The 19856-nt window shown below is 40.1% G+C and overlaps 1 protein-coding gene across 1 annotated transcript in view; it reads right to left on the bottom strand.

The window, feature by feature from the left end:
- The window catches only part of LOC115429700 (fatty acyl-CoA reductase 1-like), a 50192-nt gene that overhangs the window by 21970 nt on the left and 8366 nt on the right, over positions 1-19856 (bottom strand). The window contains exon 2 of the mRNA XM_030149367.1: positions 7252-7536. Within this exon, the coding sequence (XP_030005227.1) occupies positions 7252-7536 (285 nt within the window). The remainder of the gene's footprint in view (positions 1-7251; positions 7537-19856) is intronic.

Below are 19856 nucleotides of genomic sequence, written 5' to 3'. Positions count from 1 at the left end.
AATGCCAAGTTTCCACTACGTAGTACTGGCTCGACTCTGCCTTTTTGCATTTCCATTACGTAAAAGAACCTGGAATTTGGTATGCAGTACTAGTTTTTTTGGTATCTGCTTGGCCAAGGTTCCAAAAAGGGTGAAGAGATACTAAAACATGATGTGCAAACACTGCAGACCACTGACTAGTCAGAGAGTTGTCCCTGTGTCATTGCATTATCAATGTGCGACCCAGCATTTAAAAAAAAAAAAAAAAAGATTTGGAAGTTTACAGTAAATATACCGGTTGGTTAATCCACATGATGGCAGCCAGCAAAACTACACTGTGGTCGGTCAAGGAGGTTCAGACATTTTTGTCCTTGGTGGCCGACAAAAAAATTCAGCGTGAGCTTGACGGGACAACACGCAATGAGAGAGTTCATCAGTTACTCTCTGAGCAGACGTCACGGAAGTTACACGCCATGTCTCTATGATGTCCAGGTACTCTAAAGTCAGCAGTATCCTGTAATGGAAACGGTCTCCAGGAATAGTATCTGGTACCCGAGTCGAGTCAAGTCGAGACGGTTCCACGTAGTGGAAACAGTATAAATGTCTGAGCTGGAAATTCTACCTGCTGAGAAACACTGATTAATACTAATTAGCTTCAGAATGCTGCAAAAACAGGAGAGACCAATTGTTATGTGTTGTTTTTCGACCACTCAAGAGACAGTGATTGCTCAAGATATGTGAGTCTTTCAATCACAATTCTGCAGCTTCTTAAGAGCTTAGGGAAGTGATCAAAGATTATAGGCAACAGCTCATCAAAGCAAACTAATAAAAATGGAGGGGAATCTCTATCTACCTCTGTGCTATCACTGTATAAAGCTCAACTGAAAAAGATCAATATGAACAGAGTAATAGGGTTTACAGTAACAGCAAATGTTGAATTTCTGGGCTTCACGTTTGGTATGCTGGTGGCATTACATTCCAGTCTTTTAGACAGTGATCTCATGCTGAGACAAGGAGAATCTTATTACCCTCCCTGAACAAATGGACAGAAATAAAACCAAGTTTATAATGTGTGCTCCACGCTCTTGTGTTCACATTAAATATCACCTGGATTAGCTTAAACTAAGCTATTTAAAAACCTGTGGGATAATTCAAAGTAAAGTCTTGCAAGAACAGCCCAAGTCAAGTCTGAAGTTCATGACAGTAAGTTGTGTTCTATGTTTTCCTAAATGCTGTAAATGCTATATCTTTGCACATCTCATATTTTCTTATGTAGCTGGAGGAAACAATTTGGTATTGTAGCAGAGCATGGTGCTGTCTATACAGTATGCAAAGCATTTTCACCCGACCCCAATCTTAACCTGACTACCGACAAGAGAGCACAAGATAAAACTCTGAACACACACTGATTTTCTGAATCTTATTTATTTGAAGATAGGGCTGCTGTGGGTTGCTGTCCTGAGAAACATGGTCACTTTGACAAAGTACATTTATTTATTTGTTGCAACTTTTGGTAAAAAAAAAAAAGTTATTAATTTGATAGAATTTAATCTGAAAGAGTTACTGAAACACTGTCTTCCAAGGGCACACGGCCTCTGTTGTAAACATAGTGAGGGAACAATGCATGTTACAGTCATTAAAACATTGAATGTCATGCTTTGAAACTCTGTGAAAGAGTAATTTGTAATAACATTCCTCTTTCGTAATTTACCACTATAAAGTGCATGATGTAATGTTTTTTTGGCAAATATAATGTCTAAACCTGAAAAAGTCTTTCAAAAGGTGCCCAACATTTTGGTTTGTTAATGTGTTAATGAAAATCATAATTTCACTGTGTGGTCTTCAAAGTTACATAGAAGCCCAGTACTTTTCCCCTATAAGTTCATGTGGTGACAATCTTAAAGACTATGACAATAACAGACTGCAACAGATTCTGTATAATTAAAGACAAAATTACTAACAATGAGACAGTACTTTTCCTCAAGAGGACTGTGTGTTGAATATGTACATACACTGCAAGGAGCTGAATTTTAATATAAAAGTTTCACAAAACCTGAGCATCCCTGTTAAAAAAAAATCACGTCTCTACAAAATGGAAAGTGCAAAAGGTATGGGATGTGCATAGATTAAAAATAAATAATAAATAAATACATTAATAAAGTCAAAACGGTAAGCAATTTAATTTATATTGGTTTATCCACTCCTTGGGTAAACCACTGAAGAACTGCAACCATCATCGTGGTTACAATCATTATCATCATCATCATCATGGTGGAGTTATTAATGACATGGAGACAATGACAATGGAGTTAACAATGACATCACTGCTAACTGGCTCAAATTGGTCTGATTACTCGACTTCAGAAAGTGATAAAAATGTCCATCTGTAGGAGATACAAATGAATACTGTCTCTAACTGATGGCCTCTACAATAAGGGAAAAACATTACCTCATCTCAGAGGGCTCGGTGCCACAGAAGACTGTAGAAACATATGGACGTACAGACAGAAAAAAAATGGCTGGCAGATTCTTCATTTGCTGTACAGGAAGTGGGCTGGGCTAAATCAGTCCCCTGTAGGACTTCACTATGCATGTCTGCACTGCCTTAATGGCTTCACCAGCTACATATAATGTGCTAATTTGTTTCATAAACTGGAGTTAATTTGTGGCCTAATTAGACGCAGAAGCATTGGTTCCCCCTTGCCCCTCTCTCAGGGGAGGAGTTGTAGGACTATTGGTTGCCTCTCAGCTCCCTTGGCTGCTACATCACATGCCAACAAAAGTAGATGAGGGGCAAATGCCTTGCACTGTGCCAGTCTGACATCCACAACTGCACCCGCTTAGTCCCCGTTGGTGAGAAGGACTCGAGAATCAAATGCCCCAAATCAGCCGCTTCACTTTCAAATGTAAGAGGTGCCATATTAAGAGAGCTTGACATGCTTAGACATGCTGTCATGCACATTATTTGCAGGATTTAACTTGTCTTATTCAGGAAAATGCAATGAGTTGGCAGCAAAGAACATTGCAAATGGCCTGTTCTTACTTCAGGATTCCTGAAGGCTTCAGGTATGCCTGTGCTGACACAGTTGGCATTAACAAGTCAGGCAGCAATTTCATCATTCCCGCAAATGGGAACATTGAACTGCCTATTAGAGCCTGCAGCAATCAATGAATCCTGAATATGTACGGCTGTACAGATCACCTGGCTCTGGATGCAAACAAAAGGAAATCAATACAACAATGTATTCATATGATGACGGGTAAATGACTGAAAAAAGCTAGACCTCCACACACAGTGTACACCAGAGTGGTGCAAAAATCCTGTCGGAACCCATTAACCATCTCAGCAATGGTTTGGAGGGAGCACTGTTTTGGTCTAAGATTTACTCTGATCTTTTTGTTTAGCATCAACAACAGCAGATAAACACTTAAGACCTGATTTACTAAAGGTTTGCGCATGTAAAAATGTGTGCAAACTTGACTGTACATGCAAAAACATATTGAGGCTTATCTACTAACAGGATGCACTGAGGGTTGCGCCTCTCAATTGGGCAAAATAGCTCGCGCAACCCATTTAGCGTGTTTGCCTTGATGAATATGCAATATGGTAATTTCTGCCAGAACATGAGGAGGTGCAAATATTTATTTAGTGCGCGGAATGTGATTTGCCAAACCTGAAATCGATTGTAGGGGCTGATTTTGCATCTATACTTAGCACATCTGAAAGGCAGATTTTAACTGGCACAGCTTCATGCAAAACTGGCTGTAGTTGTTGTGGTGAGGATGCGGTAAAGTGCACGCTGGACGCTTAACCAAGAAAACAAGAAAAGCTATAGTTAATCAACAAGAATACAAGTGCTTCGTCTTAATGTTTTTCAAGAGTATAGAGAAAAAAACACAAGGAAAGGATGAATCTGACTTTAATTTGCCAAATACCTGCTTACTTCTGCTTCTGCCTGATATGGAATTGCCTGTGAGGTGGTAAAGAAAGACACTGAGGGCCAGAAAACACTTGGACCGATCTACTACATAGGAATCACTTCTTGGAACAAAGTTGTGAGAGCAGAGATTGCTCAGTACAGGAGACTAAAAAAATCTACTGTAGGTCTGAATACACTTCTCATTGTACAAACATCATATAGTACATATATCATGACTCAGTGGTTGGTTCAAGATGGGGGATGGGGTTAGTGTGTCTCCATAATTGGTTGAATAGTACAAATATACCTATGACCTTGTTATACACCAAATCTAAGGAAAACATAGAGAATGACACATGTATGCACGTTCCAAAAGGAGATAGAAGCAGATAACTTAGACCCAATATGTCTGTAAACCTTGGGCTGCAGACCTATTGTCTGCAAATCCAGACTGAGGACAGAGCGCAAGCTCACAATTGTGCCGACAGCTGCCGAACATGACCTGCTGCCTAAACTCAGAACTAGGAGATGGCTAAAGTCATGGTTTAAGGTAGAATTTCTCTAACCTCTGTCCAATCAATGACTGCTTTGAACAAATATGGTGAACAGACACCATGTCTCTTGATTATTTTTGGCAATGTATAAATTAGTGATATAAGGTCAAAATGCATAAGGAAATTTTGACAGTGTTTTAGACAGTATCTCCTGATTCAAAGTGTTTGTTTAGCGAGCAGCCTAAATACCTGCAGAAATTTAAAATAAAACATTCCATCAGATGCATCCTTGCATCACTATCAATTCATTCATTCCTCTTAGTTATAGGTGTTAGGACCAGAACTGAGCACAACAACCATGACCTTTGGACACCAAAGTAAGGTTAGTTTATAAAGCTTCAAAGGTGTAGGTTTGTGAAATTTGAAGAAATTCCCTCTAAAAATTGATGAGTTGTCACACTTATAAGGATGGACAGAGACAAGGTACCAAAGTCTTTTCTGTTCATCCTTTCAAAGTGACCATTTGTGCCAAATTTTGCAACATTTTGTCACTCTGTTCCTGCCCCCTTCCAGACCTTATAGAGATACACCATTGACAGATATGACAAAATATTTAGAGTAAAACACAGATAAGCAGAAATTGCAATGGAAAAGGGTTTTTAAAAAAATCTTGTTGATAAATTTTCTGTCAGTTCTATTTAGTACATTTTGACAGAGGACTGCCCTTTTCTGTAGAGTCTGCTGACCATTCTGATTGCAGTCTGAACACACTGTCAAAATTCAGTATCATTTAAAGCCATCTGTGCCATCATTTAAACCAGCCACCACTCTCATCACAGAATAGCCTCCAAAGCTATGATCAATAGTCATCCTACTGTAGCACTGAGCAAATCACCCCTACACAGGATCCTGCCTTGTAGGCAAAATTCCACGATTCCCAATCCTACCCACGACATCCCACCTCTTCTCTCAATGTCATAACCCATCCTTTGCAGCTACAGATCTGGGTCTGCAGAATGAAGATGCTGGAATGTAAGACTGTTACTGGGATCAACAACTGGCTAGTAGGTGGGACAAGTATGCCACAGATCAGGAGAGAGGCCCTGCTACCCAGAGGCCTAATTGTATCAAATGCCTGACATGCTATTCAGTCCTGGCACCACAGAAAGGGCTGTAGGCATCTAAACATTTCCACTGAATCCAAGTAGCCTCCACACAGACAGACACTACTTAAATGTCAGCGTGAATGCAGTAGAGATGCACAGAGACAATGAGATTCTTATCAGTTTGTCCTTTTCCTGCTTGGGGCAGCTCACCTGATTGAATCCTTTGAAAAACACCATGGGACAGATCTTTTGGTTGTTACCTAGCAACAGGTGGTAAGAAAGATACTGGCCTGGCTTGAAGGATGAGAGGAGAGGCTATTTGAGAGACAAAACCACCATTCTCTTTCATGAATTATCCTGAGAAAGAATAATGCTGACCTGAGGACTCACATGAATACCAATTGGCACTTGAGGCTCGGGCATGGAAATTTAATGACATCACTTCTGAAACCAGACAACCTGGCAGAGGATCAGGCAGTATACAGATAGTGGACACAATTAGTGAGATGCCAAATCCAATGCAAATTAATTGGAAGTGGGGCATATTCCAATGGGGGTAATAAATTATATGTCAATATCTGCTGTGAAGTGTGGTCATCAGTAACAGCGAGACAAATCATTTGCAAGAGGAATTTCAAAAAACAAGGGCCAATATAATGAGATTTTTTTGTCCAACAAAGCAAAATGACAGGATTTTATTAACCAGCACTCCTACTGTTGTGTCAGTGTGAACTGATTGCAAAGGCAGGGGACTTGTGTGGATCAAGGCTGGACATCATGCTAACCTTGGCAGATGGAGGGGGGAAGAAAAGAAAAAAAAAAAAACATACAAAAACACAAGTGCAAGGATGGATTAAGTGGCAAATGCTCAAACTACTGCTTTGATGCAATTGCAGCAGTGAGTAGAGTAATGAATGCAGTACTAGGGTTCAACAAGAGCAGTAAAAATAGATGCGATTAAAGGCAGACAGAAAAAGAAAGAGGAATACAGCACAAGTGATTTTCTTAGGTGTACTGACAGTTTGAGGCCAGCACCACCCAAACAGAGCAGAACCACAGCGTGCAGCAGCTGTTTCTGAGTACATCAATACATGCCCAGTGTCAATGTTTTGGTCCTCATTAAGTCCAACACAGTTTGCAGGTTTTTGTTGAGTCATGCTTTGCTGCTTGGCCTGATACAGCTGACGCCACATGTTTGGATCACACCCCTGCCTCTCCATCCTGTCCACTGTTTGTGCTCAGACGTTTTTGTCTCCCCAGCCTCCTTCCTTTCAACCCTCACCCTCTCTTACTCTCTGATTTCTGTGGACCCTGCCCCTCTCCTCACTGTGCTCTAACCTTCCTGTCTTCATTATCCATCCTCTTACACACCAGACATTTTCAATGAAACAGCTTCTAGTTCAGGTAAACTTTTAGTATTCCTGTTCAGGCTTTTCAACCTGTTCGTTATCTCAGTGTCATGCTAGAAGATGAACTATTGGACTTTTATGGGGTCATAATGTCTATATCACCATGGCAACAGGAACTGCTGCAACATTTAACAAGCAAATTTTTATAACTCTCTAAACATGTAACTCGGATGTCATTAGGACAAGCCATCACCATTCAAAACTGGAAATCATTGAAAACTGTCTGACTACATGTACAAAAACTGATATCTTGGCTTTGATACCATTTTCTAAACTAAATGTTTTATAGTTGAGAGATTGAGAACGTGGCGATCAATCATATCAGCATTTAGCCTTGGCTTACCTTGCACTTCATCATATCGCTGACCCTTTGCTGCATGGACTGGCCAGCTTTGGGTCTGACAAGGATGTAGAGGGCTTTGACTTCAGGACAGGACCTCAGCAGTTTTTCCACTAGCACTTTTCCCATGAAGCCTGTGGCTCCTGTGATCAGCACACTCTTGCCGGCGTAGTATTCGGCTATGGAAGCCATGCTTCTGCCTGCTGCGTCACTGCAGATGTCTGTCACTGTGGTCTGTCCTTCAGCTGTCTGCTCTCCTAAGCCGTCCAAGTCCTGGCCTTCCAGCTCCTACAAAGGAAGGAGGGAAGGACCATGAGTGCTGGCAACCACATAGTTTACATGCTGTATAGTTTACATTGAGGGTGAATTACTGCAAAAAAGCTGCAGCGTGAAACGAAATTTGGGAGATAAATCACACTCATGCACTGGAAACAAGACAAGAGAAGGAGGATGGTACTCCCTTTAATTGTTTCATTTTGATATATCATGTGGCTGGAAAAAAAAAAACACACTTCCCCCAACTCAAAATGTATTAGCTAAGGTGTTATCTCTCTGTTCTGACCTTCAAACTGCTAGAACAAACATGCAACTAGTATGCAAATTATATGAATATTTATAACGAGAAAGACAGAGGGCAATGTTCGGGCATAATTTGTAATGCTTGTGTAAGACTATGAACCTTAAGGGCCTCTTTGAGAAGCTTTGTGTGTATATTTGGTGAAATTACAGACTACATACAACCATGGCAGAGAAGAACTGCCTTCCTTAAATTTATTTGCTCAGTTATTCTTTCTTTTTTCCTTCACAACAATTCTTATTTAATATACTGTGAAGTGATACAGAAAATACATTCCTAATTTTAAGACCTAAAAGCAAATTTATTTAGATTAGATTAGAAAGAACTTTAGTGATCCCTTGGGCAGAGCCTTCAGGATACTGAGGTTCCAAAAGCAGCACAACACCGAATGTACACACAAGAAATACCACAAGAAAATGAAGCAATAAAAAAGCAATACAATGACATAACTACGAAAAAAACTAAATAAAGAGGGAAAAATCTAAGATTATCTAAATCTAAGATAACATAAGATAAGACCAGACCTCCCAGGTGAAATAAACGAGATCACTGAAATTCTGGGTAAAGCATATAAGAACAAAGGAGAAAAAGTCATATCCAAACTGTATCGGGATTGGTGTCTAAGAGAAAAACTTCGACTCTGTATATTAGACATAAATGGAGTAAAGAACTGATGGTAAACTTAAGTGATGACACATGATATGAAATATGTGAAACTCAAGTAACTACATCTAATTCCAGAAATTGGAAGATATTTTGTTGGAAAAAGCATAATGAGATTTTTTATAACACCAAAGATCTAAAACACTTCACTGTCATTACATCGGCCCACCTGGAGGTTGTGTGGTGAGCAGGATGTGGGACATACGCTTGTTTTTTGGCAGCGCACAAAATTATCCTAATATTGGGATAATATCAGCGAAGAATTCAGAAAAATACTGGGATACAAACTATGAAGCACAAGTTCTATGCTATATTTATAATAATAATAATAATAATAATAATAATAATAATAATGGATTATATTTCTATAGCACTTTTCAAGGCACCCAAAGTGCTTTACATCATTGATCCATTATTCATTCGCTCTCACATTCTCACTCTGGTGGTTGTAAACTATGTTTGTAGCCACAGCTGCCCTGGGGCAGGCTGATGGAAGTGTGGATACCAATTCGAGCCAAACGGCTCTCCGACTACCACCGAACATTCATACACATTCAGCACTTTGTGACTGTCTGTGAAAAGTGCTCTATAAATAAAATTTACTTACTTACTTACATTCATTTAACAGGAAAAGACAGACCAAGTAAGGATAAATATTTGATTAAAATCTTCTTGGTAGCGTCTAAAAAAGCTATCCTATGAAAATGGTGTAAAGAGGACCCCCTACCCTAAATAATTTGAGAGACATTGTGGAAGAAATTCGCAATATGGAGAGACTTACTGAGACTTACTTATATCATAAGACTACAGCAAGCAACATGCAAAGATTGATGGAAAAAGTGGACAATATACATGATGACAACTGACACTATGTTCTAAATGCTTGTGTTGTAAAATGTTAAAATGAAACAATAAAATTTAAGTAAAAAAAAAACAAAAACACCTCATTAAGCTTCCACCTCAACAAAAATACTTTTAAGTTCCAATTAAAGAGCCAACAGCTCCATTAGTTTCATTCTTTATCAGTAATGTAAGGTAATTCCGACCACAGCCACTAAATGTCTGGTTGACATAGAAACTAAATCACACTGTAGTAATGCACTGGACTGAAATTCACTTTTATTTAGTACGCATTTACCTGCCTATGAATGACTCATCATCCAGAATTTGCTGTTGTGGTTATAGTTCAAGATTACACTGAAAAGTGCATGGATTACTTTAAAGTCAAAAGTTGATGCTATTCATAATTCAATAATGATCATACAGTTCTTCATAAAGATTGAGCATATGCTATACAGAAAGTATAAATATCTAAGAAAAAGAGTAATAGTATTCAAGGATCAATAGGGAGGACCGTCACCAATTTCAATTCTTTGTGGAAATAGTATCACATTTTATCCAGAATTGTGTAGCACTAGTTTTGATGATATAACTTCTATATTCACAGTGTCTGGTTCTGTGCAAGGGGTTTGTTAGAACAACACTTGTCGTGTTGACTCAGGTTATCCTTGCATGATGAACCTTGCATGGCAACAGATACAAAGCCACATTCGCTGGAGGGCCTGGTTGGCCACAACATTTACTCAACAGCCTACAACAATGGAAACTCAGGCAACATGAATAATGAGTTACACACTCACCTGATTCAGCCTACAAAGACACATTTACCCGAGATAAAGTAACCTTGCCTTACCCTCCGTATCATTCTTTCAGTGATTTCTAACGTGTTGGTTGCCCAGCAGCCTCATTCTAAGGCAACTTAATTAGATCAATTGCTGCTCTACTAGCAGTAGTGTAATGGCCTGTGTCTGCTTATTTGGGCCAACTCAGTACAATAAATCAGGATCTACATCCGCTGCTTTAGCAGTGGCAGATAGCAAGTTCTATGGGGTCCTGATAATGACAAAGACAAGATAGAGGGTGATGTCGCAACTGACATTCTGCAGGTTGGTCCACTTGGCTTATTTAATGAACCTAACCTAAATATTCATGACGCACAAGGAGTAGCTGGCTGTGAGAGGAAATTTCATTTTCCGGGCAACTTGGTAGATAACCACTTTTGTGCTGATGAAGTTTTAGGCACCTAAGGATTAAAGGGATGCCGCACCACACAAATGTAAAAACATACAGAGACTCATTTAACGTAATCCAAATCTCTATAGTTGATCCTCACTTCGTTAGTATACTGAAATAAACATGCCATTTTGTGTGTTGTTTCAAACCCATGACAAATGGGACTGGGCAGTAGCAGTATAAGTACATATTTTGTGTGTGTGTGTGTGTACAAGAAATGATGCAGCAATGCAGCATTTTTACTATATTTGGGAGAGGTAATACAGCTAGTCAGAGACATATGTGTTCTGGCAAGTCCAGCTACCTGCCTTGCAAGATAATGTCAGTTGGGCAGAAGTACTACTTGTCCTATTTTAACATGAGGTGAGAGAAACATTTGGAGCACTAATGTTGACAATTCAATAAATATGTATAGTTAAATCAATGTTTAAATGGTGCCTATATAAAGGCCAATTTTTTGAGAACATGATGTCTCACAAAAAAAGTGACAACAAGATCTTGAGGAAATTAATGAATATATGGGAAGTTCATCAAGGCTGGGCTAAAGAAACAGGAAAGCCTGAGGTAAATGTCATTGCCATAAATACCCTATTCAGTGTGTGTTTAGCTTTTGTTACATCAAGAAGTGGGAATAGGCAGCTGATAAAAGCATGGATGCTATTATCAAAAATTGACCTGATTTTATACAAAACATTCACAAAGGTGACACTGTGGATGTTATTGCAGTCTCTGTTTTTATTGCAATATTAAATAGCATGGCCAAACATTTACTATTTTGGACTTTGCTTTTGTTCGCTTTGGACCCTAATAAAAATAAAAACCATTAACCTAGGGATTCATGTGACTTCAGAGATAATATTTTCTTTCTCCTTGTGACTCAGAGTGGCGGGCTGCAGCTACGAGTTTCTCCCATCAAAGCGATGTGTGGGCTAAGCTCAGCTATGATGCCAATGTTGCTGCTCATTTGTGCGTAACCAAGACAACAATGCTGATACACTGTAGGCCTCATAAAGAGTGCATGACGGTTTCTGGTTGGCATCACACTTTTTCTCTTGCCAGTCACTGAAGCAGCTAACAGTCATGGCACTTGCAGGCCTGTCCAACCTGTGCCAACTAGCCTGTTGAAATGCAGGACTGATGGGACGCCTACTTGTAAAATTTTGCACTTGGCAACAATAGTGCAACATTTCGCCAAGGCTGATGCTTGATCAGCAGTTTAAGTGATTCAGTAGAGCTGTGATTTGTAGACAAGATGAGGTTTTTCCCTCTGCAGCCCAGGAGAGAGGATGAAGGAAGCCGATTCCCAGCAAGTCTGCTCAAAGACACAGGACAGAAACCAAATCCTCCTGAGCCAAATGTGGCCCAGATAACAAAACAATCTTGTATTTACTTGCTTTCCTTCCATTCTACCGTCTGTGCATGCAATATTGAGTTACACACCCTTACACATCAAGTGAAAAAGCTAGGTGTGTTTGATTCACTTTCCACTGAAAAGATAAAACAAACTAAAGGTTTTGAACAAATGAAAGCAAAGTGTTCTGAGCTTTACATTTATCCACAACTGCTGCATGAAATATGGACTAATTTCACACAGATTATTTTAATCCTTTTTTCAGAGATCAGCACTACATCTCTGACAAGGTAATATGTACAAATTTGTTCTCTATGTCAACAGACACCAAAATAATAAGGTCAAAGTCAAGGTCCTCTGTTCAGGCCCCCAACATTCCAGCTTTGTGCTTCAGAGGACGATTCAGAATCCCTGTGGACATGAGGGTTTGGGCAGGGAGGGCTGAAAGTCACTATGGATTAACACCCAACAATGTAAATGCTCCTGCATCTGGAAACGTGTTGGAATGAAGCAGCTTACATCCCTGAACAGCAATACTTAAATACACACCCCAAGTACAGCATTCTTGTAAGGTTAGATAGCCCTGCCTCTCGTTTTCCTGTGCCTGTAGGATGATAACGGCATTATCAAGGCTGGATAAAGTCTATAAAAAAGCAGTGACCCAACAATTCCAGAGATTCTGGTCAAATTAACAGGATTTGTGGAAATGTTACTTTGCAATTTCTTGTGGTTTATACCAAATATACAAGCTACAGTCTCACACACAGCAGTCAAGTTATTTTTTCATTAGCAGTTCTCAGAGATCAGGAAGGAAAAGCACAACACAATGCAACGTCAGACAAGCAGTATCTTGATGTGCATGAACGCACTAAAAATGTGCTTCCTGGTGCTGCTATGATGTTTCATCTCTGTGTTGTTTTTTGCCATAAATTACTTCTGCAACATACTTGACTTTCTTGTATTTTTAATGATCATATAAATCTTTCCATCTGTCCTAGTCAATCACATTAAAAGTAGATGCGAGCAGAACAAGAAAAGCACTCAGAGAGCACAGACCTCTGCCAAGACAGATCCCCCCCCGCCTCCCCCGATCACCACCAAAATATAATCATTTCTTCCTTGTGCCAGTATCAACATTTCCTGAAAATTTCATGAAAATCCATCCATAACTTTTTGAGTTATTTTGCTAACAAACAAACAAACACACAAACACACAAAGCAAAGAGATCACAATACCTCCTGGCGGAGGTAATAAAGTTAAACATTAACTTTGTGCTGTCACTGAAGAATAAGGAAGCGTACTTCTTTAGAATCTGTATTATGATTACAAAAGGGAAAGTCAAAGAAGTGGGCAGCAAGGACAAGCACTAAAATCTTAAGGGACTAACTTCTCAGGTTGTGATGTCATCTTGACAAAGTGCCGCAGCATGTCCAAAGTCACTGAGGGTCACTTCTATAACAAAGTTAGCAGATGCCAGAGGCATACAAATATACTTCAGCTGCAGAGGTTTACAGTTGTCGTCAGCCAATGATGATGCATTCTAGTTTTAATTCATGTGTGCCTATTTACTTTTTCTTTTGAGTAAGGGTTATGAAGGAATATTAGCCCCCCCCCCTCCCTCAAAGCTTCTCTCTCTAGGAGGTCTATGCCATTTGTCAGAGGCGGGATGTATTGAGCTGCAGCTCTGCAGTCCTTCTGCTGCCTCTGGCTTTTCCTCACACAACCCCTCCATTAGTGGGTCAGCTGAGTGCTGCTGGAGACACAAGCAAAAATCAAGCTCTACAGCTGTACGCTGGCTAAGACCCATTATAAATGGACAAAAGCCGGCTGAGGCAGGAAGGGAGGGAGAGAATGTGGGAAAAATAGAGCAAAATGCAGCCAATAATTAAGGCAGCATTAGTCAACTTGAATACCAGGGCCAGGGAACACAAAGGAAAAGTCAGTCCCTTTCAGTAAGTAACACAGTGCTAACAGTGTAAAAGAACCTGAAAGGTTCAGCTGAGTGAAATAACACTGTGGGCAGTCTTTTTAATGTATCAGTTCCAACATGCACATCTTTAAAAAGGTCCAAATGGCCATCTCAAACCTGGAGACAGGAGGGCCTCTGGGGTCAAGCAAGTCTCATCTCAGGGACTAACAATATTCATCTTGTTGACATCTACCTAGTAAATCAAATGACATTTACCAATGGAAGAAGCTGATGTTTATTTGTTCTGTTATATTAAAACTTTATTAGATTTATTTACATAAATCAAGTCACACTCATTCAGAGAGTGTGATGAAGGACCACAAGAATAAAATGGTTGGTGGATCCTACTCATTTCATCTAAGATCTAGAATACCCCATTGAAAAAAGCATCACTCACCACAGGAACCAGCATGTTCTGTATCTACAAGTATAGACATTACCCACCTGAATGGGTCTTAGTCAGTAAAGGAAGCACACTGAGGAACAAAAGCCTTTCCTAAAGCATAAGCAGAACACTCCTTTATGAGGCATTTTCTGATTCTTGTCACTGATACAATCTCAAGTAGATAGGAAATGAGCTTGTCTGAGCTTGAGGATGAGGGTGGGGTAATGATCTGATAAGATTAACTTCAGAATCATTTAGCTTTTTGTGGAAAAAGATACTTTTATATTTAACAGATGAGGGAATAATTGAACATGATGAAATTAATTAAAGACTCAGAAAAAAAAAAACTTCAGTGAATTTGTACATGACAAGAAACCAGTCAAACCTACTCTACCATGATGATGCATCTGTATTAAAACCTTTTACTGCATCTCAAACTCAGCTCCCCCGCTAACATTGTCCCTTATACAACCCATGTAATTGCGCTGTAGTTTTAAGGACTCTCATCCAGGATTGCATTATAGCACAAAAACCAGCAGGTCTTCTCTTCAGCTGCATCTTTTGCTAAGACAGCTAATGGCTACTTTAATTAGAAATAATTATATTAGCTGTGGACTTCTTAGTTTAAAGCAGCCTCTTTAATTTTGACTTTTTCTTCTACTGAACCATGATTCATCACTCATACAGACCAAGTTCAAATCTACACAAATATTCAGTCAGATCTCTGGTCACAGGAGAATGTGTAAGAGTTTCTATTTCCAAGTGTTCACGTACAAATGCATCAGTGTGTCGTCTACATTGTCTGATGGAAGGCAGATTCTGTAATTACACCAGCCGTCTCAGAGTGACACAGTGCTGCAGTGTCAGCTTACAGCTGGCTCTGGGCCAGACTTTGAATCAAACCCAGAGCTGCAGCATGGCTCGGAGGTCATGAACCTGCTCTGTGGTCTTCATCATCTCAATCCTCTTTACAAACTACACTGAAATTACCCCTTCAACACGACTTTCTTTTTTTAAACTTCCTATTGAATTTGTCACGAAACATGCTCAGGTAGGTCCACAGTAGAGATACCAAAAAATACTCAAACTCCATCAGCAAAAAGACATGTTATTGAGAATCCAGTTGAGGTAGTCATCATCACTATGGCTGACAGAAGGCCCATGCTCTCAGCAGCCTGACAATCTCCTCCACTGTATGTAGATATGCAGTGATGATGTAGGCCTTAATTGGTGTGGCAGTTACAGCCTCTTATCACTGAGACACAAATGGGCTGGGGCACAGCTACCCTGTCACTTAACTTGCAGACTCATTTTCCTAATGTGGAAAGAGGCATGGATCATGGCATCACTGGAGCTCAGTGAGTCGTTCCTCGATGCCACCTTCACTGCTTTGTACAACATGTGTGCTGTTCACTCCTGGGTAGGGCTGTATGTAGGGCTCCGCGATTAATCGATTTTAAATCGAAATCCGATTGTTTAATTAGGATAACTTTTAGAAAAGGGTAATCATCAAATCGATTTCATCTCTCTAGTGTCTTCGGGCCACACACCTCTGGGCTACCATAAGCTCCTCCTCCTATAACTGTGAAAGCAGTCTTTCATAGAATTATGCGTAATGATTACAGACAAGGGATGCACCAATGCAATACCAGTATCGGGCATTGGCTCCGATAATCAGTGTGTGTACCCGTATTCATTCTCGTAAAAGTAATCTGATACAAATGCACCAATACCACTTACAGCCATGTGACATTCACAGTAAGTGCAGCATGTATGCGGCGGTGGAATAATGTGTGGGGAGTGTGAAGAGTGTGGAGATTTTTCAAAATAAATGACAGTGATAAAAGTAACGCTGACTACAAATAACGTTAAAGACACAGACAGATACAGACGCAGCATTCTGTCCGTCCTCTGTGTACATTCCATCCGTTTTCCAGGTGCTTGCGGATGCGTACCCAGACGGAGATTACCACCGGGAACCATGGAGGTAGAGGATCTGTTCAAAGAGCGACTGTGTGAGTTAGAGAAAAACTGACATATTTATGACAACTACCCAGGACTGGGCCAGGGGTACGGAGAGGTGCAGACCGCCGCCAGCGGAAGTGAAAATGAAACTTATCACTCATTTATCTTTTCCCTACCTGCTAAAGCTAAGCTTTTAAACCTTACCAGCAAAAATGCTGCAATATTAGTATCACATTAGTGTTACCTCTGTCGTCTCCATGTTTGTTATTACTGACTTTCTTCTTCTCAAAAAACTTCACTCTTCTTTGTGGTATTTGTCCAGTATGGTTAATTAAGAGCGGCGCCCCCTGGTGGATTAACTGAGAAACACTCATTCCAACACAATAAATGTCAGTAGTACCACTTTGTTCCAGTCAGACTAATGACAACGACAATAAAGCACATTTACAAAAGGAACTAAGAACTGGAATGGGATTATTAAGTACTCATATCGGTATTCGGTATCGGCAAGTACTCAAATGTAAGTACTCGTACTTTGTCTGGAAAAAAGTGGTATTGGTGGATCCCTACTACAGACCTTAAATCTGTGATCGTATCACAGAATCGCCAAAAATTCCATGATGGGCCCACAAAAGTGATACCAATGTAAGCTGTGGCCCATGCACGGATACCCCATTTCAAATAGAACTGCATGTGGATCACTCATCTTACGTTATCCGTGCATGGTTCCGTACTTTATTGTCTTCTTCTGATCCTGGTCCAGGTCGTGTGGCCATCAGCCTCAGGAGAGTAGCCCAGACAGCCCTCTCCCCAGCCACTTCCACCAGCTCTGAGGGAATCCCAGGGCGTTCCCAGGCCAGCCCAGAGATATAATCCCTCTAGCGTGTCCTGGGTCAGCCCCGAGGTCTCCCCCACGCATGGATCCCCCAATTTAAATATAACTGCATGGGGATCACTCATCTTACATGGTCCATGCATGCATGACTGATGCCTGTCACTGATTTACACTGGTATCACTTCTGTGGGCCCATCACAGAATTTTTGGTGATTCTGTGATACGATCACAGATTTGAGGTAGGGAGCAGTGCTTTGCATTGCGGGGTACACACAAAAACGACATGTCGACTTCTATTGTCTTTTGTAGCTTTATCCAAAAATTTAAATTGAAAATCGAGTTTTTTGGGGAAAAAAAATGGGACTTTATTTTTGGTCAAAATCATGCAGCCTTAGCTATATGCATAAACTATTTCATAAACAGTGTGTAATAACACTGTCATACATTTCAAAAACATTAGCCAATGATCATTTCTATAATTTGTTTTCCAATTCATGTTATTAAAGTACGCAAAGATTTTGCACATTTTGTCTCTGACAGATCATTTCCAAAAAATTGTGGACTTGAATGAAACAGAAATTTCAATATCATGATAGCCCTGTACATAAGAATAATTTCACCACTTCAGCTCCAGTGTACCAAATTAATTTCAGTATTTAAGACCAGACAAAGCATCCAAACAACGGCAGTTTCAAATTAATGATTATGTGATACATCACACTACTGCAGGAGAAAACATGTATTTGAAGAAAGACAATATGCCATTAAAGGGTCAAGTTTTACTAGTTCAAATACATCAGACATGTTACAAACTCTGCCTTTCATTAAAACACAACTATAACCATATATCCCCTTATTCAAAGAAATTCTACACATAATTTTTTTTTGCATTTTTTGCCATTTTATAGAGGAAGGTTACTAAAAACAGTCAGCTGATTAACGGCAATGAAAATAGTAGTTTGATGCAATATTCTTAAAAATAATACTGACGTGTTAAGGGTAATACACAATGTTAAGGGTACAGTACAGGATAGTTTGAGCATCACTGGGCCAAAATTACAATTATCTTTCAGTATATTTTAATTCAAGTAGTCTGAGAGGACACAGTGCTTTTGCATTTACACCTTGTGAAAGTTTTCAGGCTGTAGAAAATCTACCCCATAATTGACAGCTGTGATTACCAGTGACTGATCAGATGTGCCCTGGCCATGACTCTACTCTGTGTGATAACATGAAAGTTTGGAAAAGTGACAGGGACAGTGTCAGGTGATACATCTTTATATTCAGCTGTTGGATTTGGACTGAGAGGAGTGAGCTGCTGAAGGACGGTGTATATTTTCAGACTGAGGCATTTGTCATCCTGATTTCAGCTCATGTAGCCTGAACTTTACAACCAATTCCAGAAGGTAAATGATTACTCAATAACAGGGGTGTAACGGTACAGAAAAATTTCAGATCGGTGTGTTTTTGGTACAAGGGTCTTCGGTTTTATATATTTTCCATACGTTTTTGGTACAGTGCAGGACACCAGTTAAGGGTGTGTGTGTGTGTGTGTGTGTGTGTGTGTGTGTGTGTGGGGTACACTCTGTAACTACTGAAAACGGAAACTTAACACGTTTCAAATGTCCGACCTGGCTTCTGTGCCTCTGTTACACTCTCTGTTGTCATGTTTACCCCCCCTCAGAATAGTGGGGTTTTTTGCAGCGGCGCCAAGAATCCAGCAGCGGTGAGGCACCGCTGCAGAATGTATATAGGGGAAACCCTGTACATGGGTTCTGCTTGAAGCCACCCTGGTTCTCAAGTGTTTGTGTTCTTCACATAGGCTACATGTATTCGTTCAGTACACCTCCGTATTGTATTGAAGTGCACCATTACACTCCTACTCAATAATTAGGAAGTACTCAAAATTTAAAGAGTTGGATATGTTACAATATTGATATTTTGTAAAACTAACACTAAGGTGATGATATATTTGCCATACATCATCTGGTTAATGAGTTAGTGCAGCTTGTGAACAGCCAACAGGTCACTTGCATGGAAACCAATATCTGTGACCAAGTGATTTTATCAGGTATCCGGTGCAAAGATAGATTACAGTGAACACACAACACGTAAGAGTAATGCACTTCACATACTCGATAGCTTCACCCTGCGATGCTGCCAGCTGGGGTCTATAATTAATGACAGGAATGCTTTGGCATCAGTTGTTGAGCCATTCGAGTGTCTCATCCAACCATCCATCCAATCCATCCATCTCAAATGCAGATTAGAGACTGGGGTTGGAAACATCACAAAAACACTGCTGATTTTGAACGTGAGAAGCATGAAGATCCAGATTATTTCAGATGTACGTCGCCAGTTGACAGATTATGATACAGTAATGGAAAAGAATTTCAACCTTACACCATCAACCTCTTTGTGATATCTGAATGTGACTCAAGAGACCCCCCCCCCCCTCCAATGAATCACATAGGATCTGAAACATCTGACAAACAAAGTCATAATTTCTGTCTAGACCAGATGAACAACTTTTAAAAACATGCAAGAAATGCAGTTGTTGTTGCCAATTTTGTTGAACAGAAGACAATTGAATCTGGGCCAGGAGGACAGAGTTGCTGATGTAGGAGTGTGTGCGTGTTTCAGGGAAAAGAGGATGCAATCAGCTTTGGCGGTCTGAGTACAAGAGCAGGCAGAGAGATTAGGAGACAGGCTGCTCTCTTCCTGGGATCAGACTGAGAAGGTGGTCTCAGATGGGCCATGAGGAGCTGAATGTTCCAGTTAACATGTCT

The sequence above is a fragment of the Sphaeramia orbicularis genome, chromosome 12 (genome assembly GCF_902148855.1).
Source record: "Sphaeramia orbicularis chromosome 12, fSphaOr1.1, whole genome shotgun sequence".
NCBI lineage: Eukaryota > Metazoa > Chordata > Actinopteri > Kurtiformes > Apogonidae > Sphaeramia > Sphaeramia orbicularis.
Note: the sequence above shows the minus strand (reverse complement) of the source record. Positions and strands in the feature narration are given on the sequence as shown.